At 49.5% G+C, this 27,963-nt stretch overlaps 1 protein-coding gene across 1 annotated transcript in view; it reads left to right on the forward strand.

The window, feature by feature from the left end:
* LOC134490168 (uncharacterized) overlaps nt 1-26,363 on the forward strand; it is a 66,245-nt gene extending 39,882 nt beyond the window's left edge. The window contains exon 7 of the mRNA XM_063293058.1: nt 26,337-26,363. Within this exon, the coding sequence (XP_063149128.1) occupies nt 26,337-26,363 (27 nt within the window). The remainder of the gene's footprint in view (nt 1-26,336) is intronic.
* The last annotated feature ends 1,600 nt before the right edge of the window (nt 26,364-27,963 follow it).

The raw sequence follows: 27,963 nt of genomic DNA on the forward strand, positions 1-27,963 counted from the left end.
TCCTTGAGTAGTCACTAAGCCTTCAGCAAAGGATCATTACCTTGTCATGGTGCTGGAGCTTGAGCACCTCAATGATGCCATGAGCTAAACCGTGAAGGGCCACCCAAGACGGGAAGGTCATGACAGAGAGGTCAGACTAAATGCGATCCCTGGGGAAGGTAATGGCAACCCACCCCAGTATTCTTGCTGTGAAAACTAAATGGATCAGTACAACCAGAGATATGTCGGTATACCATCGGAAGATGAGACCCCCAGGTTGGAAGATGGTCAAAATGCTACTGGGGAGGAACAGAGGAGGAGTTTAACTAGCCCCAGACGTGATGACGCAGCTAGCTCAAAGCCGAAAGGACGGCTAGCGGCTGACGGTGCTGGTGGTGAATGGCGAATCCGATGTTCTAAGGATCAACACACCATTGGAACTTGGAATGTAAGATCTATGAGCCAGGGCAAATTGGATGTGGTTATTGGTGAGATGTCAAGATTAAAGATAGACATTCTGGGCGTCAGTGAACTGAAACGGACTGGAATGGGCCACTTCACAGCAAATGACCACCAGATCTACTACTGTGGACAAGAGGACCACAGAAGAAATGGAGTAGCCTTCATAATTAATAGTAAAGTGGCTAAAGCAATGCTTGGATACAATCCAAAAAACGATAGAATGATCTCAATTCGAATTCAGGGCAAGCCATCTAACATCACAGTGATCCAAATATACACCCCAACCACAAATGCTGAAGAAGCTGAAGTAGAGCACTTCTATGAGGATCTGCAGCACCTACTGGACAACACGCCTAAAAGAGATGTTATTTTCATCACAGGAGACTGGAATGCTAAGGTGGGCAGACAAATGACACCTGGAATTACAGGTAAGCATGGCCTGTGAGAACAAAACGAAGCAGGACATAGGCTGATAGAATTTTGCCAAGACAACTCACTCTGCATAACAAACACTCTCTTCCAACAGCCTAAGAGATGGCTTTATACATGGACTTCCCCAGATGGACAACACCGAAATCAGATTGACTACATCCTTTGCAGCCAAAGGTGGCGGACATCTATACAGTCGGTAAAAACAAGACCTGGAGCTGACTGTAGTTCCGATCATGAACTTCTTCTTGCACAATTTAGGATCAGACTAAAGAGATTAGGGAAGACCCGCAGATCAGCTAGATATGAGCTCACTAATATTCCTAAGGAATATGCAGTGGAGGTGAAGAATCGATTTAAGGGACTGGACTTAGTAGCACCGAGTCACGTCTGATCCTTTGGAGGGATGCTGCTTTTGCGACGTTTTCTTGGCAGACTATATTGGGGTGGTTTGCCATTGCCTTCCCCAGTCGTCACCTTCCCCAGCAAGCTGGGTCCTCATTTTACCGACCTCGGAAGGATGGAAGGCTGAGTTGACCTGAGCCGGCTACTCGAGTCTCCAGCTTCCGCTGGGATCGAGAGTTTCGGTTGCAATACTGCCGCCTACCATTCTGCGCCACACGAGGCTCATGCAATGAAAAGATTACTGAGTTATTATTCAAGAATCTGGGAATGACACCATTAATAAAAATATTATAATTATCTTTGTACTTTGGGCATTTCATTTCTTTTTGATGTGACTATTTATGCTTCTCATGCCCAGCTATGTGTACATTACAGTGGGCATTGACTTTGGTTGAGCCTGGATGAAAAGGCTGAGAGAAGAGACTTCTGTTTCTCCAGGGAGGAATCTATCAGTCAGAATCCACTCTGTTCTAATCTTGATCTCTTTCTCCTGAGCTGCAGAGTGCTGGAAAGTGTTTCAATCAAGCAGCAGTGATAAAAGCAGAAAAACAAACAAAATGACCCTTTTTGCTTTAAACTTCTTTAGATGTTGTCCCCAAATATGATTGTGGAGGGATTTTTCAAAGGTATAACATGTCATGCTCCCCAATCAAACGTTCCCAGAACATGGACTTGACATGTCAGTAGAGTTGGGAGGGGGAACATGCCAGGAGTGTGAAAACATCTTGTTTGGACTATCCCTGGTATCCAAGGTCAAGCTACCGAGCTGTGGGAGACATCTGCGGGGAGTGAGCTGACTGGCACGAAGAGGGGCCTGCATGCCTGAGAGAGGGAGGGGGCTTGTACTCATTGGGTTGTTTAACTTGGGGAAAATGCGGGAACTTTCACTCACAACTTTTTTGCTGTTCGGTGTGCTACTTTTCATTAAAGAGATTTCTACTAAAATCATGTATTAACCAAACTTAATGGTAAATTGAGTAACACAGTCATTACATAATACCACCCCGTACTAATTTCTATGGAATGTGTTTTGTTACATCTTTTTGCTTTTGCTGAAGAGACTAACATAGTTAAGATAGTCCAGCTTATAATGCTGATAGCTACTTGTGCAAGCTAATTCACACTATTTCTTTATAAGTAGGCCATCAATAGTAAATTGAAATTCACTTGAAAATCACAAATGATGGAGAGCATCTTAAGTGCCAGATTCATTAAATACCAAGTATCTGTGTGGCTAAGGACTATTCAGTTGTTCAAGCAATGTTTTTCATGCTTTACATGACCACACAAATTGTATGTAGAGTACTTACTGAAATATCAAGGTGTAGTAGCTAAGGATACAAAACCTGAAGAGCTGAGTACAGATTTTCTTTTCCATAGGTTTTCCTTAATTGTTATACTAACCTGAGTACAGTGGTTAATAGAGGGCTGAAAGCAGACAGACAGACATTGAAACCAAAGTGACAAGTAGGTGAGCTTTCACCCACCTTTACTGATGAATGGTAGCAGAGAAGACAGTGTGAGTTTGGCTCTTGCAAGCTTCAGAGCAGGCATGTTGGAGGAAAATGAAAGACCACCATATCCCTTTTGAACTGATGACAAGAATGTCAATGGGAATATCTGGATGCTTATATGTTACTAGCTACTACTACCTACTAGTTTGGCTGGAAGAAATAATACAAGAGGAAAAAAGAGGGCAAGTGAGACATCACTCCAACTGGTGCGGAATGCAGTTGCATGGGTAGTAAATGGTGTTGGATATTCGACACGTGTAACACCATTACTTTGTGAGCTGCATCAGTTGCCAGTGTGTTCCCGGGGGCAATTCAAGGTGCTGGTTGTCACCTGTAAAGCCTTCATGGCTTGGGACCAGGTTACCTGAGGGACTGTCTTCTCCCCATTGTTTCTACCCGTCCAATCCGGTCCGGCAGGAACGTCGGCGGGTGAGGATTCGGGTGCGTGCCTTCTCTGCCATAGCCCCTGCCCTCTGAGACATTCTCCCTCCAGAGATTAGGATGGCCCCATCACTCAGCAATGTGGTCATAAAGTGAGGGGTCACGTGACTGCGTTGCTTAGCAACTGCAATCCTGGCAATTCTTGCCCTCATTAAGCTAATTTTACCAGTCGTTAGCTGAGCACCCACTCCAATCCAAGCCATTCCAGGCTTGGTCTGTTCCAGCCCCGAGCTTCAGTAAGGGTAAGGGACTGCCTCCAGCTCCCCCCACCCGCCTGTCTCCCCCCCATCTCTGCCCTTTTGGCCACCCTGCACCCTGCCTTTCAGGACAGCAAGCAGCCCATAACCATGTGGCTATAGTAAAGGCAACCCCTTTGCAAAGAGCTGCTTCACTTAAGCTGCTTCACTTTTTTAAGCTTCACTTAAAAAAAAGCTAGCTCAGCCCACCCAGCAGCTCTTTGCAAAGGGACTGCTTTGGGCTTTCTTTTTCCACAGCTGAAGCCGGCTCAGCCCAGCCCAGAAGCCAGGCCAGGCACGCCTTGCCAGCAGTGGGAGCAAGAAGACGGCAAGGTCAGCTGGGGCAGCGGAGGGCAGGGCAGCAGGGGGCCAAAAAGGCATAGGTGGAGGGAGGAGATGGGTGGGTGGGTAGGGGGAATTGCAGTACCCCTGTGGTTGTAAGTGTGGGCAGGCTGCCAAGTGCCCAAATTTCGATCACATGACCGCAAGGTGCTGCAACAGCCATATCTTTGGGCACCGGTCATAAGTCCATTTTTTCAGTGCCGTCATAATTTCAAACGGTCACAGAACAGATGGTCATTATGCAAGGAGTTGTTTATTCTGTTCACTTTTGTTGCATATTTTATTAATGTTGGAAGTCCTGGCAAATCCAGCATACCTCATTAGCATGTGAATTAGCATGTAAATTGAGTTGTCCCACAATGCAACTCTGAGGAAGCTATTTGTTGCCACTCCTACTTCCTCTTTCTCTTTCCCCTTCATCCACCCAGGGAGAAGCAAGCATGCCGCTCTGCTCTCCATTCATCAGGGCCATGTGCTTGGGCCTTGATGAAGGATTCTGCCCCTTTCTTCCACACAGCTCTTGGCAGCTGTAGGGCTGAGAGTTTAGGGCAAACTAAGTATTTAGAAAGAAAAGAAGAACAAAGGAGCTTCATCTTTTCCGCCAAGATGGATGTAACAGAACAACAAAGAATAAAGCCAGTAAGAAATTCTTTTACTTATCTTAACCTAATCTGTCTAAGCGTGAGATTCTTTATGCTTGGGAGGGCTGAATATGTAAGATTAATAACCTGTGTTTCTCTGACATGCTCATTGAAGCTATCTAAGATAATTTTCTTTTTCTGTGTCAGCTTCTCAGCTGTGTTATAAGCTCTGCTCCATTTCAGTGGTTCTAGCAGGCCACTAAATTGGTTTCAATTAACCATCTTAAACTGGTTTCAATTAACCATCTTATTTAGTCTTTGTAACTGAAAATAAATGAAGATGAAAGAAAAATATAGTACATTTGCTGAATTATAACTCTATCACTTTATGGTGGCAATTACCTTTAAAACTACATTTTTCTAGCCTTTTCTACTCAGCTTCCTAGTTGGATAATTCTGGCCCTGTCACAGAACTCCTACGATACCTGGAAAGTGAAGAGGCTGAGCTGTGTTCCCCCAACCCTTCATGTTGCCTATCCCTGCATTACTAGAACATTTTCAACAAAATAGTTTTATTTAATTTAAAATCAAATGTAAAGTTAATATCAGCCCTCAGTTTCCAGTCATATTATGAGTATCTTCGAGTTAGAAAGGAGGCAGCAACTTTGCTGCAGACTGTTAGATGCTGGTTCAGGTAAACTGCTGCAACAGTGGCCTTGCTTCCATTCACTCCAGAAAATCTATATGACTTAGACTCCCATAGATATTAGCAGGTATGTTCTCACAAATATTTAGTTTCAGGTTTTTTTTCCTGATAATAATACGTTTTCACAACCTAGATCTTACTCCCACCTTCTCCCACCTGACAGAGCAGGAAAAAGTCCTCTCCCTCAGGAAAAGATCAAAACAAACATCAGCCAAGGCCACTCACCCATTCTAAACTGTAAGTGCCCTTCTGTTTCCCTGTGTTTTCAGTGTGTGCCTAGCTGTTCTGCGGAATGTCTGACCTTCTTTGTATGAGGGAAAAGCTTTCTGATTCTGTATACGCGGAGAATGATGGTTTGCTTGAATCTAGAAGCTGAAAAGCAGGATATAAGCGTTCAGTGCACATAAGGAGGGAAAAGCAGTTTTTCTATAATGACTGAGAAACCAACTAAAAGGCTTAAAATATATCAGAGAGGTCCAGGCTCAGTAGCAGATAATAAGCAGATGGGAAAACAGCTGCATGGGATGCCAATATTGCAAATCACAAGTCAGAAGAAAATCAGCTTCACTGCTCAAGGAGGACATCACGGGTACATTGTGGCATGGTACGTGAGCTCCTCTACAGAAATGCTGCTTAAGGAGAGGACCTTGCTATTAATTAATTAATTTTTAATCCCACCTTTATTATTTTTATAAGTAACTCAAGGTGGCAAACATACCTCATACTCCTTCCTCCTCCTATTTTCCCCTCAACAACAACCCTGTGAGGTGAGTTGGGCTGAGAGAGAGGGACTGGCCCAAGGTCGCCCAGCCAGCTTTCGTGCCTGAGGTGGTACTAGAACTCTCAGCCTCTTGGTTTCTAGCCCAGCACCTTAACCACTAGACCAAAGACAATAAGGACAAAACCCGATTAGGTGGCTCTTGCTGACATTGGCTCTGTAGGGACCAGTGACAAAAAAGAATTTGGAAACAGAAATTATTGGGGCCAAGTTGCAAATTCTGCTAACCCCTAGGACTTTTGTAGGCTTGAATTGCCTATAAATAGCATGGAGAGCCACGCTATGGAGAGCCATCTATATGGGAAGCTTTAATTTGGGATTCCTGCATAGAGTGGGGGTGGGACTCTATGTCTTAAATGGTCCTGTCCAACTCTAGGACTCTATGAATTTGAATAGCAATTATGAGACACCCCTGGAGATAACAAACCTAAGTACTTTGAAAGAAAATGGATGTTGCATTCAGCAAAAGTGACATACCCAGTCACTCAGTTTACATGTCCAGGTTCCATATGTTCCTTAGCACATATGCTAATGGACGGGCCGTAGGGCTTGGATGCAGGAGATAGTTGTCAAACTACAATGAAGCTTTAAACATAGCTCCATGGAGCTGAATGCAAATTTATCATGGAACTTTTATTTTGAAATCTGGTAGAATTAATCTAATTTCCAACATTTTCCCCCAAAGATTTTAACTAAACTTCTCATTTTCTCTGTTTGAAAACATTTATAAAATATATGCATACCATTACCTTCTAAAAATATGGTTGCAATTCTATACGTATTTCCCACAGGATAAACCTATTGAACAATCAGATGTATTCCTGAATAAGTTGCAACCATATTTTTAGGAAGTTCTTGAGTTCTGTGGAGTTGTTGGTGTTCTCTGAGCCTTGTTTTCTTGCAGACGTTCTTGAGTTCAGCAAGCTGCATGTTTTTCTTTCTGAGTTATTACTTCCCATAACAAAATGAAAGCAATTATTCATTTATAGTTATGGCAAGCATCATAACTACAAGCCAATTTTCATATTTTGGGGATTTTCTTCAAGTAGCACATTGATTCAAAATATACGTAATTTTGGGACTGCTGGGATTTTTCATTTTGCACATCGCGTGAATACAATTGCTTGTGGTTTATTAGCCATAGTTTAAGGCGTCACATAATATCTAATCAAGGAACTGTGATTTGTTCAATAAGCTATTGTTAAGGAAACCATGCGTTCATTGTATTCATTGGGTTGATTTCATTGTATGAACTCAATGAAAGAGTGTTTTATATTTGTGTTTGTTTTTCGGTTCTGTCAGGGGGAAAACCTCCCAAAAGAATTCCAATCCACAAGGTTCGATGATACAGAGAAAAGAGTTTATTTGTAACGCATTTGCAAAGGCGGGTTCCCTCCATGCAGGTGCAGGAAAGAACCAAGAACAAGGTTAACACCAACTTTTTATACCCTAATCTGTCCTCCCCCTCTTGTTGAGGGCTCAGCTCACAATCTTCTTGTTTCCCAAGCATTCTTGAGTTAGTTACTAAGTTTATGTGTTTATGTGTCCGGGATGATTCTGCCATCCTTATCTCTTCCTCCTTTCAAAGGCTAATCCCACTCAAACACCTCTTTGTAGATGCCAGCTACTCTACACAATCAGCTATAAATTCCTAACCTAAACGGCTCTATCTAACACGCATATCCTCAGCCCCACAGGTTCAGGGTCCGGTCACCCACCTGTAGCTAACTCCCTTTTTCTTCTCTCATGAGTTTGAGGCACCTTCAGGGGATGCTCTTCACCCCCCCCCTCACAGTTCCAGTGTCAATGCAGATGTAACATAGATTGTAACTTGATTGTTTATTGCTAATGCATATTTCTAGGACTGCCCACGTAGTCAGTGACCCTGGGCTGTTCATGCTACAGCCCATCCAGAGACTGAGCAGGCTGCCACCCTCCGAAGGTCTGCCATTGGGGTGGTGGGAGCCGAAGGGTGCATTCCCAAAGCGACGGCCATGGGAAATTGGCGATTCACACAGTGCAGCGTAGGAATCCCCCAAGCCCACTTGCCAGTAGATGAACAACCCGCTCATGACTCCCGGTGTTGCCTTAAAAACTCAGGCACCCCCAGGGGGGTGGAGCTGAAGACCTATTCCCTGAATTTGGAGGAGAAAGTAGTTTTACCTTTGCAAAGGTGGCTTTTTGCCTACCCAAAAAGACGAATCCCAAAGTAATTCAGGCAAAGCAAAAACATTTATTGCTAGCGGGGGGGGGGGGGGTGTCAATTTTTTATAGGGTAAGGAACAAATGATTCATACATTCAGTATTTGATGCATTTAGCATCAAATGATATGTCATAAAGCAAGTAAACAATAAACACATTGATTACATATGAGAATTGAACAATAAAAAACATTGATTACAAATAACATTCCACAAATGGAAAATTTACAGGTTAAATCACTCCCTTTCCCAGCAGGGGTTGTATCTTTAAAACATGCAAGTGTATTCAAGCACTTTTAGAATATGCTCTCTATTGTTTGGTTGCTGAAAAGGGAAGTTCTCACATACCAAAAGAAAGGGCCTTGGCTCAGAAGAAAAATATGCTTCCTAAAGTCGGAAAAGAGGCCTAGACTGTCATGCTAAAATCACCTTTTTCAAATGCTAATAATGAAGCCTAAAATTCCAGGTAACACCGGGATTGCTTTTTTAGCTCCTGTGGGAACTTTGAAGAGCGCACAGGCACTATGGGAAATTGATAGGCCGCCCGCGGTTGGTACTTGGATTGCTAGCAGGCCAGATTCCTATGATCGGAAGGTCGGCGGTTCGAAACCGCGCGGCGGGGTGAGCTCCCGTTGCTCGTCCCAGCTTCTGCACACCAAGCAGTTCGAAAACATGCAAATGTGAGTAGATTAATTGGTACCGCTTCGGCGGGAAGGTAACGGCGTTCCGTGAGTCGTGCTGGCCACATGACCCGGAAGTGTCTATGACAACGCCGGCTCCAAGGCTTTGAAACGGAGATGAGCACCGCCCCCTAGAGCCGGACACGACTGGACTTTACGTCAAGGGAAACCTTTACCTTTACCTTACCTTTCTGAAAAGGAGGCAATTTGGGTTTGAAAGAGCCTCGGATCCACCGGAGAGTTGCTCCTTCTATAGGCACATGGACCCAATCGTTCCCCCGCCCAGAATACTGAAGGGCCTTTCCCCATCTCGGGGTTCTCACTGGGCTGCCCGGCCACTCCTGGCCCCAAGAGAGCCGCCATCCTTGGGCAGGTTCAAAAAGTGGCCCTTGGGGATATTTCCCCAGTTGCCGAGGGAGCGAGGTTCTGAGCCCGCGTATAAACTGCCTGTGACAGTGGGCCTCAAAAGAAGGCATGGATGCCATGCTAAAATGCTAATATCACCTTCATTAAAAGGCTAATAATGAGCCCTAAAATTCTAGGCAACAAGAGCGCCACCCACCTTTTTTGCTCTCGGCCGCCAGGAAACCAGAAACCGGGAGGGGGGGAGAAAGACTCCCTCTCCCTGGCTCAGGTCTCTTTCTGTGCTCCGCTCTCCTGGCAGAAGGTCATGAAAAGTTGTCCATTTTCCTGCTACGTGGGCACCAGGGTGGAAGACTTTCCTGTGCCACCTGCCAGGTACCAAGGTCTTCTCCCAAACCCCAGGCTGGGTGGGGCTCCATTGACAGGCCGTGTGTCATGTTCCCGTTCCGATGTTTATGGTTCCTCGTAACGTTTCACATGTCATATCTGCAGTTGCGTGCCTGCCTGGCCACGCTGGTAAATTTCCTTTGTGCTGACTTGTGATCTTCTGGAATGTATGTTTGGGTTATCTCTGCTGTTCAAGGTTACTTTCTCAGGCCGATTCTAACGGTTGCTAGCATCTGGGGTGGGTGGTTGCTATGCTAGCCTGAGGGGAGGGTTCGCAACGGGAGCAAGGCTTTTTAAGTTGTGTTTGGCGCGCTTTTGCTCATTCTCAGCTTTCTTCGTACTTTGCATACTATTCATTCAATAAATTAGTTTTCTCTAGTAATTACTGATGAGACTCCTTTTATTGGAATAGGCAATCATTACATAAAGCTGAGAAACTTTAATATCAGTCCGCTAGCATCCATCCAGTTTCCTGTGAGGAGTTTAATTAGCGATGACTGAAACTGCCCCAACCTCAACCACCGGCTCGGGGGAAAGTCAGCTCTCCAGAGGTGGGGAACAAGAGCCCATGGGACCGCGGAGAGAGGGGACTCTCACGCCAGGGTCGGATGACCTCTCCGAGGCAACGGATTCCAGTTGCGATACGGAGAAGGCAGTGAAGTCAGTGGTAGTCAAGAAGACGGAGGGACCCTTGTATGGGTCGCCACCAGCCCCAGCCAAGCCGGTGTATTCCTCGCTGTTTCCGACCGTGCAGATCACCAAAAGGACAAGAGCAGTGACACCAACGGAGATGGAGACGGAGAAATCCCAGCAGCTGGAGGCGAGGATGAAATCCATAGAGGATTTGTTGGCAAGGTTAACCTTTACCAGGGACACTCAGAAAAAGGAAAAGATGGGAGGTGAAGAAGGTAGTGACTCTCCTGACACCTCCGCGTCCCCAACCCCCCCTCCCCCCGTAGACAAACAGGGAAAGCAACGGAAATATTGGGGGGGAGGGCCCCCGCCGAGCAGGCCTCCAAAGAAAGCCTCCTTACCTTTCCCAAGTAGGGAGCAGAAGGAGAGAGGACGGAGCCGGGAGGGGGGGAGACGTGTGAAACTTCGACTGGCAGAGGCTCAAGAAATAGCGCCAGAGGTGCAGGAGGAAGAGCCACCACAGCCACGAAAGGCTAAGCACAAAAAGAGACACGATAGCCCAACCCGGGTCCGATATCGAGACTTTAATGTGAAGTTTAATGGGGATCCCACAAAGCTGTCATTTTTTTTGACGAATGCACACAGCTATATGGAAGAGTTTGGGAGCGTGTTTCGTTCTGAGCGGGCTAAGATTAATGCTGTCGCGACCCAATTAGAGGAGAGGGCAGCAGACTGGTTCGTGAGACTGGTTGACATGGACGCTTTGGAGTTGGATTGCTTTGATGATTTCATGTGGGCAATGAAAATGCATTTTGGTGATCCTCTAGCTGAGGAAAAAGCAAAGGTAGCCCTAAGGGAGTTGGTTCAAGGCTCCAGATCAGTCTCGGATTATGTGCTGGAGTTTCAAGCACTCTCCGGCAAAGTAGAGGATTGGTCTGCCACCACCCTTGTAGAGATGTTCAAAGATGGACTAAGACCAGATATACTACGATGGGCAGTTGTACGGGACGACCCAGCAACGCTGTATGAGTGGATACAATTGGCTGCGAAGGTTGAGCAAGCCCAAGCTAAGTATACTCAAACTAAAAGAGGTCCCAAACAACAAGCGATGGGGAAACCTACAAGGCCAGCAGCTACTGCTAGCAAACCAGTGAGACGGTCGTGGCAAGAAGAAAAAGAAAGCCGTTTTGCCAAAGGATTGTGCCTGCTGTGTGGTAAGGAGGGGCACCTGGCAGCTGCATGTCCCCGCAGGAAGCCAGAGGAACGGAGAGACAGATCGGGGGGGAAATCACCAGTGGCACCGAGGAAGCTGAAAGCGACAGTAGCAGAGCTGGTGGAGGATGTGGACTTGTTTTATGGTGGGCAAGACGAAAAAGAAGCCTCCCAACCGGCGGAAAACTCCAGCCACCTGCTCTAAAAAGCGCCAAAGAGCAGGTGGAAGAAGAGGGGCGCGATCATGTCTCGGTGAGTGGAAATTTCCCAACGTTAACCGTGAGACTTAAGCTCGGTTCCCCTACAAAAACTGTGGAACTATGGGCTATGATTGATTCTGGATGCTCACGTTCCTTAATGCATCCTGATGTAGTAGCTGCTTTGGAGTTACCCACCTTCCCGTTGAAACGTCCCATGATTTTCACCCAATTGGATGGATCTATATCGGGGGGAAAACCAGTCACCCAGTCTACAGCGTTAGTGGCTTTGCAACTGGGTAGCCACTGGGAAAAGTTGCCCTTTGTAGTTGCACCGGTGGGTGGTCCCTTGGTCATTCTGGGGATGCCTTGGTTTGTTCAACAGAACCCTAGCATAAACTGGGTACACCGAACTGTTACTTTTGCAGATGGGTTCTATAAAGCCCCTCCTGGGGATGATGAGGAGAAGGATACCAATGTGGGGAGGGCAGCACTGTCAACGCTGCATACCCTCGCTGTACCATTGGAAGGGCTACCGGACCAATACCAGGACTTTGCCGATGTGTTTGGGGAGAAGGAGGCAGATCGGCTGCCGCCTCATCGGAAAACTGACTGTGCCATTGAAATTCTTCCCAATGCCAAGTTGCCCCGACCAAAGGTATATGCAATGACCCCAAAGGAATTGGCTACTCTTCGTGAATTCATAGACAAAAACTTACAGCGGGGCTTCATAGAACCAGCCAATTCACCAGTGGGTGCTCCAGTACTCTTTAGATCAAAGAAAGACGGAACTTTAAGACTATGCACGGATTTCCGTGGGTTAAATGCAGTCTCCCTATTAAACAAATCTCCCCTCCCGGTCATCAAGGAAATGTTAGCCCACTTGGCGGGGGGGAAAATCTTCTCTAAATTGGACTTAAGGGAGGCGTATTATCACATTCGCATTCGGGAGGGGGATGAATGGAAAACAGCTTTTAATTGTGCATTTGGGGCTTTTCAGTATAAAGTGTTACCGTTTGGATTGGCTGGGGCACCTGGGGTTTTTATGCAGTTGATAAATGAGGTCTTGCACAACCACTTGTTCAATGGGGTTTTGGTTTATTTAGATGATGTGTTAATATATTCAAAAACCATGAGGGAACATGTGCAATTGGTTAGGCAAGTGTTAACCAAATTGAGAAAGGCTGACTTGTATGCCAAGCTATCCAAATGTGCATTTCATCAAACACAAATTGATTATTTGGGGTATAGGATTTCAGATAAAGGCATTGAAATGGATCCTGCCAAAATTGAGGCTATTTTAGTATGGGAGCCCCCACGCACACGCAAACAACTACAATTGTTCCTTGGATTTGCGAATTTTTATCGTCCATTTTTGGAAAAATTTGCTGAGATTGCCTTACCCCTAACCGAATTACTCAAAACAAAGGGTGTGGGAGACACCCGCAAATCAAAGAATCCAGGGGCACTCCTAAAATGGACGCCTGCTTGTCAACAGGCGTTTGACCAACTCAAGCGACTGTTTACCTCTGAACCAATCTTGCAACACCCTGATCCTGACAAACCATTTGTGGTGCAAGTCGATGCCTCAGACTTTTCTATTGGTGCCCTCTTATTGCAAGGCGATGAGCAAGGACAATTAAAGCCTTGTGCTTATCTGTCACGTAAATTCTCTGAGACAGAGAAACACTGGCATGTTTGGGAGAAGGAGGCTTTTGCGGTGAAAGCCGCTTTGGAGAATTGGAGGCATCTATTGGAGGGGGCGGCACACCCTTTTGAAGTGTGGACTGATCATAAACACTTGGAGTCCCTTACTGCCTCTCGTAAGCTCAGCCCTAAGCAAGTGCGATGGGCTCAGTACTTCAGCCGCTTTGATTTTAAACTCAGATTCATTCCGGGAAAGAAAAACTTTTTAGCTGATGCACTGTCGCGCCAACCCCAGGATTCAGGAACAGCCCCAGATGTGGTGGGAACCCTCTGGACAGATTCCCAAATGGCACTAGCAGCAGTCACTCGCAGTCAGACGCGAGCGCAGCAACCTGACACCCCTGCCGGTCCTAGCGCGATACATGTATCCGTTCCTGCAGATTTGCAACAAAGGTTTCTGGCAGAGTTGAAATCGGATACTTGGTTGCAAAACAATCAGAGCGAGGTTACTTTGAAGCAAGGTTTGGCATGGAAAGATGATCGCCTCTATGTGCCTGTAACCTTGCGCAAAACCGTGCTATTCAGGTCTCATGACGATAAAACAGCTGGGCATTTTGGCTTTACAAAAACTATTCATCTAGTGCGCCGACAGTTCTGGTGGCCAACCCTCCGGCGAGATGTAAAAGCCTATGTCAAGTCTTGCCCTGTCTGTGCTACTGCAAAACGAAAAGGGGGGAAACCCCAGGGCTTTGTGCAGCCAGTGGCCAATCCCTCCCACCCCTGGGAGGAAATCTCTATGGATTTTATTGTGGATCTACCTCCTAGCCAGAGAAAGACTGTCATTTGGGTTGTTAAGGATTTTTTCTCGAAGCAAGCTCATTTCGTCCCTTGTGCGTCTCTACCATCTGCACAACAGCTGGCACGCCTCTTTCTAGTTCACGTGTACAGATTACACGGTAGCCCCGCCCGCTTGGTGACCGACAGAGGAACACAATTTACTTCACGCTTTTGGCGGGAATTTATGAAACTATTGGGCACTAAACAGGCGCTATCCACGGCTTTTCATCCCCAAACGGATGGGAATACTGAGGCAGTTAATGCCACGTTGGAGCAATATTTACGTGCTTTTGTTAATTATCAACAAGACAACTGGGTAGACCTCCTGCCATTTGCTGAAGTTGCTTACAATAATGCTGTGCATCAAAGTACTGGGGCGGTGCCCTTTCGTACTGTATTCGGCCATGACTTTGTCCCTATTCCTGAATTGCCTCCACCGTCTACTTCGCCCACCTCCCCGACCGATTGGGCCTCACAACTGGCAGATTCCTGGCCAAAACTACAGCAAGCTTTAGCCGATGCTCAAGCCACTTATCAACGACATGCCAATGAAAAAAGGGCACCACAACCTCTTTTTCAAATAGGGGATAGGGTATACCTTTCCACCAAATACATCAAATCCCCTCAACCATCCAAAAAACTGGCGCCCAAGTTCATAGGTCCATTTCCTATTGTTGCTCAGATTAATCCTGTTACCTTTAAGTTGGACTTACCTCACAATCTCAAGCGCTTACACCCTGTTTTTCATTGCAGTTTGCTTAAACCATTCGTGGAGTCTACCCATTGGCATCCTGAGCTGCCTGCACCTCCCCCCATAATGATTGATGGTCAACAACATTTCGAAGTCAAGGAAATACTAGACTCTAGACGTTTCCATTCCACTCTGCAATATCTGATTCGCTGGAAGCATTTCTCTCATCCAGAGTGGGTCCCTGCACAACATGTGCGCTCTCCCCACTTGGTTGCTCAGTTTCATGCTGCTTACCCTGATAAACCTGCACCTTAACAATTAAGTTTTTTCTTTGTGGGGGGGCGGTATGTCATGTTCCCGTTCCGATGTTTATGGTTCCTCGTAACGTTTCACATGTCATATCTGCAGTTGCGTGCCTGCCTGGCCACGCTGGTAAATTTCCTTTGTGCTGACTTGTGATCTTCTGGAATGTATGTTTGGGTTATCTCTGCTGTTCAAGGTTACTTTCTCAGGCCGATTCTAACGGTTGCTAGCATCTGGGGTGGGTGGTTGCTATGCTAGCCTGAGGGGAGGGTTCGCAACGGGAGCAAGGCTTTTTAAGTTGTGTTTGGCGCGCTTTTGCTCATTCTCAGCTTTCTTCGTACTTTGCATACTATTCATTCAATAAATTAGTTTTCTCTAGTAATTACTGATGAGACTCCTTTTATTGGAATAGGCAATCATTACACCGTGAGAGTCTGCAGGAACCCCGAGCCTCCCCAGACCGCTTCCCGTTCACCAGGGGCTTGCACGAGAAAAAAGACCGACAGGCTGGCTGGTTGGTTTTGGAAAGGGGAGGCTGAGCAACCTGGATGTTCTTCCACGTCTCACCTTCTTCCTCCGGCCAGGACCCAAGAGGCACAGGGACGAATCAAGGAGCAGGAAAGATCCCACTAAGGGGTCACCGCTCCTACCTCAGCGGTAAGGAGGGTTTGGCTACGCGGCCGGTGGGAGTTGCGCCCTAGGCTTTAGCCAACCTATTGGTATGCGGAGGGCTTTGCATTTATGTCTTAATACAAACAAATCTCATTTGCAGGATTCGATGGACGTCCAGGGGGGTCCAGGACCTCCAGCCTGGAAGATGTGGAGTCCAGTCCTGAATTGGCAAGGTCCCTGCTCTCAGCTGAGGGATTCTGAAGCCCCCAAGAAGATGGCTCCAGTACCACCCCAGAGAAAAAAGGCTATGGGAAATGTCTGCTGAGGGGAGGGATAGATTTCTCTGGGATGCATGCTCAACCCCAGGACAGGAAGCCTTTCTCTTCTCTCCTTAATCAATGGGATGAGGGGCCATATATGGGCCCAAGGTGGGACAGACGATGAAGGCACCTGGGCAGGGAGCGCATGCTTAAAGCAGAGTAAAGTAAGCAAGCTTCTGAATGTCCAAATCCTAACTGAAAATGACCCAGCAGAAAAGGAAAAGGGAGGGCTGGGAAAAGGAAAACCAGAACCCTCCTATCCTACCCTCTGGCCCACCCAGTTGCAAGGCCTGCTGCTTGGCTGACTGAGGAGGGATCAAAGACTGTCTCAGCAGCCACCTCAGGGAGATTCACCTCCTTTCTTTCTCTACCTCTGCTTCTGATAAAAGGGAGAGTTACCAGCTCAACCCCCTTGGCAGGCCAGCTGACAGGCTTTTAGAGCACCCGCGTGGCCACTCTTGAAAAATGGCCCAGGGCTGGCCTTGATCTTTGGGCCCTTCAATCTCTCCCCAGTGATGACGAACCAGAGCTGACGAGGCAGGGGCTCTACATGATAGAGGAGGTCTCCACCCCATCAGTAAGTTGTGACCAGCTCCTCACTCTTGCAATGGCAGAAGCCCTGTCTCTGCAGCTTTGAAGATAGGTCAGCAGATGGAACAGTGGCGGAGGCCGGGGTGATATTCACGGACACGCTCTGGAAGCGTGCTCCTGCTCCCTCTGTTTCTCCTTCATCCTCCCTCTGCTGCTTTGCATCGCCCAGTGCTGCCAGAGGCCTGGTGGTTTCAGCCAGCCGAGATAGATGGGGAACTCTGCAAGGCTGGGATTTAGCTCACCGATGGGTTTGCAAAAGGGGATGGCAAAGAGAGAGCAAAGTGTCCTCTCCACTCCTCTTTCCAGTGAAAACTCCATGTGGGTAAACCGAGGACAGTTGCACCTGCCACTGGGTGCAATCTTCTTTCCTATCCGGTTGCCAGATGCCCCGAACCTTGAGTTGCCCCCCTTAGCCAGCTATCATTCAACAAACTGAAAGTGAGCCCCTGAAATCCTCTCTTATTTTCCCGAACAGAGACTAACCCTCCTTAGCCCTGTATTCAGCTGAAGAACGTTTGGGTTGTAATTTTAGGATTCATCAGAAGAACCCCTGCCCTCGGACAAGACCAGCAACCTGGGGGACGTGAAGTGGGAAACGAGTCCCAATCCATCGAGGTAGGCGGCACCTCGGTGGGTGAAGATGTTGTGGCAGCTTCCCCAAGGGGAAGGGTTCAAAGGCTTTGGGGCACGCACAGGCTGATGATTTGGAAGAACCAGATCCGTCCTCCCATTCTGCCCTCTTTTGGGTCATTTCTCCTAGGACCGAAAAGACACAGGGACAGGCTGCAGAGGAGGCATTGGAGGCCCACATCTTTTCCAACCCATGGGTAAAGAAGGGCGAGCAGTTTTCTGCTGGTGAGGGCCCTGGGGAGGGGGGCCTCAATTCAGTTCTCCTACCCTGTGGGTACCATGCAGGGCTGCTGTGGGGACCTGGGGTAAGAGAACGCCTGACCCTTGGGGCAATTTACACAGGCTTGAAATTGGTACCCAAGATCTCATGCAATTGGCTCATTCGCTGCAAAGCAGCAGGGAAGGGCCCTTTGCAGCTGACTGGTGGCCTAAATGGATGTGACCCCCTGTCCACGCCTTTCCTCTTTCTGCTTTATCCTCTCCAATGCCCCGCTGCTTCCAGGCAGGGCTTTAACAGTAGAAAGCCTCCTTTCCTGGGGGATGGGTGGTGTGGGGCGAGGGATTCCTCCAAACCGGAAGATGCATCATACAAGAGAAGCACCATTCTGGTCATGCATCCTGCACTTGATAGGCCTTGTCTTTGTTCTGAAGCCCCCAAGTCCCATGGAAATAGCAGTTCTGAGGCACTTTTCCCTTTGTGGCCATAGAGGAGTCATTGTCATTCATAGGATTCCCCTGAAGAAGGGCAAGACACATTGGATGACATCAGCAGCATGCGGGAGGAAGCCTGGGACCTCAGTCTCATTTCACACAGGTGCCCTATTTTGGCCTGTACAACTGCTGAGGGACTGCCACCCCTTCCCCAGAACAGTCAGCTGGAAAACATTAGGTCTTTTCTGCTCGATTGTTTAAAACAGTGTTTGGTGGAAGCCTTGCAAGATGGTGGCTATTGCGGATAGAAATGTTTCTCTCCTCCCTTCTCACAGTGGAGCACAGGACCTACGGGGAAGCTGGCGTACTGCAGATGTGAGACAAAGTGTCACCTGACCAGTTGATGGTGGAGGGACCTGTCCAGGGAACAGAGGGGCCCTTCGTCGGATCCTGCACTGTTCTATCTCAGCTCTACTTCTCTGTTCTCCTCCAGAACCTGAGTTTCAGATGACTCCCGTTCCATAAACTGACCCCTAATCTAGATCTAATCATCCTGTATTTCTCCTCTCAACAGCACACCACAGAACAAGAGACCTCGAATACAACAGGGACCCGGACCCAGTCAACCTCCTTGCAGGAATGTCAAGTAAGGCTTGACACTCCGGGTTAAACTGAGGGTTCCCCAGAGAAGGTCCTATTCCTGCAACCTCCAGTTCAGCCTTCACCTGGAGGAATCGGTCTTTCACCATCCCCTTCCATCTCCTGTGTATGTAGAAAGTGCTGGATAAGATCTGCTGCCTGAACTCTCCTCCCTACCTCAGACAGAGCCAGGTCTTGCACTCCCTAGAAGTCCTGGCCTGGAAGAACATGGAGCTGGTCACCTACCACCTATTAGAGCTGCCGTAGAGGTAGGCAGGGGTGTGGGTTCTTCCTCCTTGAGTTGCAGGGAAGTCCACCATCAGGCTGACCCTTCCATATTTCTCCCTTTGGACCTGGGACAGGCAGAAGGGTCTGACCTGGTCTCCTTCCAATTTTCTTTCCAGCACCTGTGGCAAGCTATTCTGGGCCATCGTCACCTCTCCGTGCTGCAGCGGGGATGCGGTCCTGTCACTGCTCCAGACCAAGGAGAGGAGGGCCCTTGGGTGCCTCGAGGAGGAGAGGAACACTCCAGCCATCCTCTTCCCGCAGCTATGGTAAGGGGTAGAGCTCGGAAGGAGGTGGTCTGTCCTAACAGTCAGGAACCACGCTGAGACAAAGAACAGGTCTCTAGTGTTTTATTGCTGCTACATAACAGGAAAATCCTAACAAACTGAAGAAGCATGGGAAAAACCCAGACATATAAACCCCAAAGGTTAAGGCGGGCCCGATCTGTGTCTCTTGGAATGGCTACCTAATTCCTCAGTGCTACGCATGCGCTTTACAGCCTGGATGGGAGCCCCCTGCTCGCCATCCTCACTCATGACAGCTGTGGTGAATTCATCCTTGATTGACTGGGTGGTCCCAGTGTCTTGTGTCCTGTCCTCAGGAGGCCATAGCTAGACTATGTTGGCAGATGCTGGGAAAGCCTTTAGCCCAGGAGAGGTCAAAAAAAGTCACACACCAAGCATTTCTATAAAAAATAATTTATTTACAGAAAGCAAAAACAAAAGCAAAACATTTAAAGGACTTAGCTCTCATTGAGAGCTACCTGGCTTGCTACATGCCGGCAGAGAGAAAAAAAAAGGAAGTGAGAACAAGTCCGGGCAGGTCCTCCCCATCCCCCAGGCTATTTGCATGAAGCACGTGAGAGGAGACAATCTAATACAACCCCTTCACCTGGCCAAAATGATTTGATACAATAGCAGTCTTAATCTATTAGTAGGAAAACCTCAACAGACTAATCCAATCTATCTCCAACCTTTCCGTTTGGATAAGATGGTGGAGAAGGTGGTGGGACTGCACTCCAGAAGGCCCCGGAAGAATTGGATGATCTGGGCCCTTTTCGGCTAGCTTTCAGGCCCAGCTGTAGTGCTGAGGCAGCATTGACTGAACTTGTGAAAGACCTCTGGTAGGACCAGAACAAGCCCAACCCTGCTGGCCAAGGATTGATTAGTTTCAAACGCATACTGTAAGTCTTTCATCCCAAATGGGGAAACCTCCTGGTGTTTAATTTTTCTTTCCTGTTAGGCTTCTTTTGAAAGGAGAGGCACCAGGCCAGAGCAGGCAAAGGACCAGATGCAGCAGGCTTTGAGTCACAGAGGCGAGAGGACGGCAGGTTTTGTCGTGGCAGCCCCCACTCCTGCCATTACTCTGCATCTCTGATGAGCAACGGTGGCCTTTGTGGGCTTCCTACATGACCACCAATGTGCAGGCTGGCCAGCCGAGTGGGGAGGTGGCTTTGAATGACATTGGAGAGGCCGCCCTGCCCCTCTTTTATGCCCCCCAAGCTCTGTCGCCTCTTTCGGACCCCAGGCCCCCACGCTGGGAAAAAGAAGGGAGTTCTCCCCTGAGCGGACAGGACTCGGACCCTGCTAAGTGGCGGGCAAGAGATACCAGGCTGTGCGGGCCCGAAGGGAAAGGTGTATCAATAGTGGAACTAAGTGGTAGAGTCAGGAGGACAAAGCTGGTAACACAGAGGAAGGACTGAGACTGAGCAAGCACACCCTCTGCTGGAAGTACAGCCTTTGGCCCCAGAAGTAGTTCGTTTTTATCCAACAAATTAGTTAGAACAGGAGGCTGTATGTGGGAGTTGTGACCTAATAAAGATGTTTCGGGTAAATGAACCTCCGACTCATTATTATTAGAAGAGAGTTTGAAACAGAAAGGAAGGTCAGATTGCCCAAGAGGCCCAGCGGAGAAGCAAGTCGGCCTCTCTGCCCCTCTCGGTGCTTTGTGCCACGCGTGACTGTGCTTACGTGCTGCTCACGAACAGGCAGCTTCCCACAGAAAAGGCAGAGGCCAAAGGCTACCAAGAGAGTCGGCCACAGGGCTGCCGGCCACTCCTGGCCAGGAGACGGCAGCCATTCTTGGGCAGGTACAAAAGGTGGCTAATGGGGATGCTTCCCCGGTTGCCGAGGGAACGAGACTCAGCTCGCCTCTGAAGCCACAGGCCAGCCCCCAGGCTGCTCACTCCCATTGTGGATTGGCCTGCCAGCTGGCAGACACTCCTCTGGGCCTCTCTTGCGGGTTGCCAATCCTTGCACCACCAATCTCGTTCCCTGCAGAGCCATCCAGCCTCTGCTATGGCGCTAGGACGGCTGTTCAGAGTAAGCGAGGCCCCCTCGGCCGCCTAGAAACCGGGAAGGGGGAGAAAGTCAAGGCCCCGACTCTCTCTCCCTGGCTCAGGCCTCTTTCTCTGCTCCCCTCTCCTCACAGAACGTTTTGAAAAGGTGTCCATTTTCCTGTTTTGAGAGCAACAGGGTACCAAGTACCAAGTCCTTCTCCCAAACCCCAGACTCGGCGGGGCACCATTGACGAGCCACAAGAATCTGCAGGAGCCCCCAGTCTCCCCAAGACCACTTCCTGTCCATAAGGGGCTTGCAGGGGAAAAAACCACCGACAGGCTGGCTGGCCGGTTTGGAAAGGGGAGGCAGAGCTAGCTGGATGTTCTTCCATGTCTCACCTTCTTCCTCCGGCCAGGACCGAAGAGGCACAGGGATGGATCAAGGAGCAGGAAAACTCCCACGATGGGGTCACCGCTTCTACCTCAGGGGTGAGGAGGGTTTGGCTATGTGGCCAGTGGGAGTTGCACCCTAGGCTTTAGCCAACTTATTGGTATGCAGAGTGCTTTCGATTTATGTTCATATTTAATACGAACAAATCTCATTTGCAAGATTCGATGGACGTCCAGGGGGGTCCAGAACCCACAGCCTGGAAGATGTGGAGTCCATTCCCGATTCGGCAAGCTACTTCTGCAAGGCTGGGATTTAGCTCATGGATGGGTTTTGAAAAGGGGATGGCAAAGAGAGAGCAAAGTGTCCTCTCCACTCCTCTTTCCAGTGAAAGCTCCATGTGGGTAAACCGAGGACAGTTGCACCTGCCACTGGGTGCAATCTTCTTTCCTATCCGGTTGCCAGATGCCCCGGACCTTGAGTTGCCCCCCTTATCCAGCTCTCATTCAACAAACTGAAAGTGAGCCCCTGAAATCCTCTCTTATTTTCCCGAACAGAGACTAACCCTCCTTAGCCCTGTATTCAGCTGAAGAACGTTTGGGTTGTAATTTTAGGATTCATCAGAAGAACCCCTGCCCTCGGACAAGACCAGCAACCTGGGGGACGTGAAGTGGGAAACGAGTCCCAATCCATCGAGGTAGGCGGCACCTCGGTGGGTGAAGATGTTGTGGCAGCTTCCCCAAGGGGAAGGGTTCAAAGGCTTTGGGGCACGCACAGGCTGATGATTTGGAAGAACCAGATCCGTCCTCCCATTCTGCCCTCTTTTGGGTCATTTCTCCTAGGACCGAAAAGACACAGGGACAGGCTGCAGAGGAGGCATTGGAGGCCCACATCTTTTCCAACCCATGGGTAAAGAAGGGCAAACCCTTTCTGTTGGGAGGGCCCTGGGGAGGGGGGCCTCAATTCAGTTCTCCTACCCTGCGGGTACCATGCAGGGCTGCTGTGGGGACCTGGGGTGAGAGAACGCCTGACCCTTGGGGCAATTTACACAGGCTGGAAACTGGTACCCAAGCTCTCGTGCAATTGGCTCATTCGCTGCAAAGCAGCAGGGAAGGGCCCTTTGCAGCTGACTGGTGGCCTAAATGGGTGCGACCCCCTATCCATGCCTTTCCTCTTTCTGCCTCATCCTCTCAAGCGCCCCGCTGCTTCCAGGCAGGGCTTTAACAGTAGAAAGCCTCCTTTTCCGGGGGATGGGTGGTGTGGGGCGGGGGATTCCTCCAACCTGGGAGATGCGTCATGCAAGAGAAGCACCGTTCTGGTCAGGCGTCCTGCACTCGATAGGCCTTGTCTTTGTTCTGAAGCCCCCAAGTCCCATGGAAATAGCAGTTCTGAGGCACTTTTCCCTTTGTGGCCATAGAGGAGTCATTGTCATTCATAGGATTCCCCTGAAGAAGGGCAAGACACATTGGATGACATCAGCAGCCTGCAGGAGGAGGCCTGGGACCTCAGTCTCATTTCAAACAGGTGCCCTATTTTGGCTGTACACCTGCTGAGGGACTGCCCCCCCTTCCCCAGAACAGTCAGCTGGAAAACATTAGGTCTTTTCTGCTCGATTGTTTAAAACAGTGTTTGGTGGAAGCCTTGCAAGATGGTGGCTATTGCGGGTAGAAATGTTTCTCTCCTCCCTTCTCACAGTGGAGAACAGGAACTACAGGGAAGCTGGCGTACTGAGACAAAGTGTCACCTGACCAGTTGATGGCGGAGGGACCTGTCCAGGGAGCAGGGGGTCCCTTGGTGGGATCCTGCACTGTTCTATCTCAGCTCTACTTCTCTGTTCTCCTCCAGAACCTGAGTTTCAGATGACTCCCGTTCCATAAACTGACCCCTAATCTAGGTCTAATCATCTGGTATCTCTCCTCTCAACAACAGGTCAGGGGAAGAAAGGTACACTTCAACCTGACCTGGACCAAGAGCTGGTGCAAGACTCGGACCCAGTCAACCACCTCGCGGGCATGTCGAGTAAGGCTTGTCACTCAGGGTGAAACTGAGGGCTTCCCCAGAGAAGGAGCTATTCCTGCAACCTGCAATTCAGCCCTCACCTGGAGGAATTGGCCTTTCACCATCACTTCCGTTTCCTCTTCCTTTCTCCCTTTTGTATGCAGAAGGTGCTGGATAAGATCTGCCACCTGGCCTCCACTTCCTCCCTTGGACTGAGCCAGGTCGTGCCCTCCCTACATGCCGTGGCCCGGAAGAACATGAAACTGGCCACGCACCGCCTCTTAGAGCTGCCATGGAGGTAGGCAGGGATCCAGGTTCTTCCTTCCTTGAGTTGCAGGGAAGTCCAACATCAGGCCGACTTCTGTACTTCTCCCTGTGGACCTGGGATGGGCAGAAGGGTCTGACATGGTTGCCGCCTGATTTTCTTTCCAGCACCTGCAGCGAGCTGCTCTGGGCCGTCGTCACCTCGTCATACCGCAGCAGGGATGAGGTCCTGTCCCTGCTCCTGGCAAAGGTGAAGGAGGTCCCTTGGCTGCCTCAAGGAGGAGAGGAACGCTCCAGCCATCCTCTTCCCTCAGCTACGGTAAGGGGTAAAGCTCGGAAGGAGGTGGTCTCTTGTACTCACAGACTTCAACGTCTCCCTCTTGGAGATGCCATTGTGTCACCTGTGTCTGTGGGCTCCCAACAGGCAAACGAGAAGGCACTTCTTGAATCCTGCTTGGGAAGGAAGAAAGGCCCTCTGGGTAGTGAGTCTTGGCAAAGAGAGGGATGCTACCAAGAGGCAGGGTGGGCTGCGTTCGGCAACTTTCCTTAGGAACTCTGTGGGTGAGGCAGACTCTCCTTCTCTCCTCAGGCCAGAGCAACGAGGCTCATAGGGAGGATTGTCCGGGCTGAGGAGTGCCCTGTGGTGCTAGAGGCATGGTTCCCCAAAATTCTGCTCTGCCTGCTAGATGTCATCATGAAAGGCGCCAGGCTGCAGAATATATCATCTGAAGGAGAGGACCATCTGCCTCTGGAGTAAGCAGCGGCACTGGGAAGGAGAAACCTCCTTCTCCTTCTTGGGCTTCTGAGTTCCTCCCCCTTTTCCCTTCACAGATCCAAGCAGCAGTTCTGGTTTAGCAATGCCCTTGTGGCCCAGCAAGTCCTCTTCTGAGATAGCCCGGGTGTTGCATAGACCCCTGGAAAAAATGCTCTCAAGCACATAGTGCTCCCAGCTTGGGTGCCTTGCTTCTCCCATGAGGCCTGTCCTGAAGCTTTAAAGAAAAGAAAGGAAATGGAATCTGGCCTTTGTGTTTTTCCAGAACACCCTTGGGGTGGGGTAGAGGGACAAACTCACACAGATGCAGCAACTCCCATTTGGTGGCCAATGGCTGCAAGGAAGAAGAAAGGTCCCCCTGCAGCTCCCTCCCCTCTGTGCAATTCTGGTGGCATTCCAGGGAAAGGAGGGAGAGACCCTGAGGAGGGAAGCTTCCCTGTGGGCATCACGCAAAGGATTTCTTTTGCCCCTCAGACTACAGGATCGTTCCTTGGTGACTCTGGCCTTCTTTCCTCTGCAGGGAGACAGTTGACATCATCCAGGTGCTGCTGGCCAAGGGGGCACACCTGTCCCTGAAGGAGACCTGCAGGGAGATGTTGTGCCGCCCAAGCTGCTGCCTCCAGGGTGTGGCTATTTTGGTGAGGGCAAAGGGCAGTTTTCTCTCCAAAGAGAATGTTTCTTCTCCTCCTCAAGACCAGCCTGTCCTGTCCGTCTGTTGGCTTTTTCTCAAAAGGGCTTTGGTGTGTTGCAGGGCCCTCGTGGAGACCTGCCACATGCGGCTTCCAGAGACATCTAAGTTTGATCTTGGAGAAGGAAGAGGAAAAGGAGCATTTGGCTGCAGCAGTGGTCTTCTTTGTTGAGGTGGGAAAATCCCCACCTTAGTCTGTAGGATTCTGAGCCAGGGAGGCAATGGGAGTTGGCTAACAAGGGTGATGCGGAGGAGAAAACTGAGCAGGAAGGGCCTTCTCCATCTCTGTGAGAACTACAAGGTGGTAAGCGGCCCTCGCTCACAGGGGACAGACAAACGCGGAGCTTCTCCTCTTTGGGGACAATCATACAGGACGCTTCCTTCTTGCAAGCACCTTCTCTTTAGAATTACAGCAATAATGTTGCTGGCCTGGACAGATTTAGCCAGTGGGCTTTCTTACCCCACAATGAGATCTAACCTCTCTAGTTCACGCAAGATCGAGCATGTGGGATGTGGCACTTTTACTCGGTCCTGGGATGAGGATGGCTTGCTGCTCTCACATTCCATCTTCACTTTCATTTCTCTCAGAGTTAAGAGATTGATAGCTAAGATACCCAAATCTCCCATTTTCTCTGCAGATGATGAGCCCCGAGGAACTCTGTCATGCCATCCTCAGTGGGCTCTGCAGTTCCAGCCAAATTATCACCTTGCAGTTCTTGGGCTTGGTAGAACAGCTCAGCCTCCAGACACAGGAGGATGTTTGGATGCCGCTGAATGCCTCCTTGGCTGCCCAGTACCACTCGCTCTTCCACCACATGAGTCCTCAGCTCCTCCTTCTTTGGAAGAGGAGGAAAAGTCAATGGAAATCTTAACTGGGAGGCTCCATGGGACCCATTCCTTGCAGGGCAAGGAAAAACAGCCTTTTCCTTGGTCTGTCATACGAAGCAGCAACCATTCGATGGGCAGCCTTGAAATACATCTGGCCTCTTCTACAGCACCGGAAAGATCTTGAGGGGCAGCAGCCATCCACACCCTTATTGCGGTGCTGATGCATGTGGAAGATGTTGGGGAGGAGGTGGCAAAGGTGAAGGCCCAGCTTGCCTGGGAAAAGAGGGTTGCAACTTGACTAGCTGACTCACTCGAGGAAAGCAGTAGAGGAATGGCACCAGCTTTTTTCTCTCCTCTTCTTTTGAAGGCAGCAAAGGTTACCCGCAGCACCTAGCAGAGGTTCACCACTGGGACCTTCGGGGCATCCTCCTGATAGTGGGTAGTTACAGTCTGCAGGAGCTTCCTCATCAAATAGCCAAGCGCCTGGTAAAAGCCCTTCTCTGGCTCCTGTTCCCCTCTAGAGGTGAGAGGTATGGTGGTGCATGCAGCACTTGGTGGTCTCCCACCTATGACTTTTCTACCTCTTCTCCTAGATTCTGTTCCCCATCTCGGAGGGGCAGTTGGAGATGGAGATGTTCACCTGCCTTTCTTGCTTTAAGAGCAAGCAGGCTTCAGTGAGGCGCACCCTTCAGTTCCCCATCTCAGAGGGGCAGTTGGAAACAGAAGTGTTCACCTGCCTTTTATACTGTAAGAGCAAGCAGGCTTCAGTGAGGAGAACGGCTGCTATGTTCATTGGTAATGGAAAGAGAAGGCTCTTTGTAGGCAATCAGGCGGGAGGTCTCATCCCCCAGGTTCAGGCTTTCTCCTGCCCAGGGATAGCCATGTTCCAGCCAAAAAGCATGGCCCACTGCAGTCTTTCATAGAGTCACTGGGCTGTTTGGGCCATGGACCTTCCTTTAGGCCAGGCGAGGCATGAGCCTGGAGTCCTCTTGCTGAGCTTCTTGTTTCCCCCGGGATCAAAGGCACAGGGAATTCTGGAGTTCTGGCTGCATTCAGTGGAGAAGCGGGCTTTGAAAGAGACAGTGGTGTGTTTTGCTCCCTCCTTTCCACTATAGGTCATCCGCTTCATCTTAATGGCAGCCTCCTCACTGGAGGGACGCTTTCTGTCTACCTTGCTTGTAAGCAATGCCTGTGCAAAGTGACAAGAGGAACAGCATTGGGTTAGGAGTGTGGGAGAGGAAGGGAGGGAGGGGTTGTGCAGGATGCATTTTGACGCTCTGGTCTAACTGTTGTCTTTGCAGATCTGGAAATGCTTCTGGGTGACCAGGACCCTGCAGTCAGGTGAGTCACCCAGAGAACGAAAGGTTTGGTGGAAAGGACCTTCTCTCTCCGCTCTCAAGATGGGCTGGTGGCTGCCCTCTGGCGCTTGGTAGCAGGCTGTAGGCGGCAACGATACCACCACCACCCCTGGCCGAATATGACGGCCTTTCCGTTGGATGGACCAGTGGGGGAAACTGGATAACAGCTGCTCCAGGTGTAGGATGGAGGCTAATGGAGGGAAAGCAGGGGAAGAGGGCCACGGTTTTCCTCTGATGGGACGGGCCTTGCTGTGGCCTGAGTCGGCTTTGTTAGGGTGGGGGCCAAAAGCAGAGGACCTTCCCACGAAGGGAGGAATGTCCCCTGATGGGCTTCCTCCAGTGAAGTTGAGGCAAGGCTTGCGAGCAGAGAAACTGACTGCCTCTGTGTCTTCTCAGGAATTGGAGCCCTTCCTCCCACACCAGGGAACATCTTGCAGCACCAGAGAGAAAGACCGCTAGGGTGCCGTACCATCCCCTCGCAATGGACAAAGTCAGTCGCCGCTTGACGGGGCTGGGAAGGAATTTTACCCAGAGCCAGCTTGGTCTAATGGTTAAGGCAACAGGCTAGAAACCAGGAGGTGGTGAGTTCTACTCCTGTCTTAGGCGTGAAAGCCGGCTGGGTGACTTTGGGCCAGT

The sequence above is a fragment of the Candoia aspera genome, chromosome 2 (assembly GCF_035149785.1).
Source record: "Candoia aspera isolate rCanAsp1 chromosome 2, rCanAsp1.hap2, whole genome shotgun sequence".
In the NCBI taxonomy this organism is placed as follows: Eukaryota; Metazoa; Chordata; class Lepidosauria; order Squamata; family Boidae; genus Candoia; species Candoia aspera.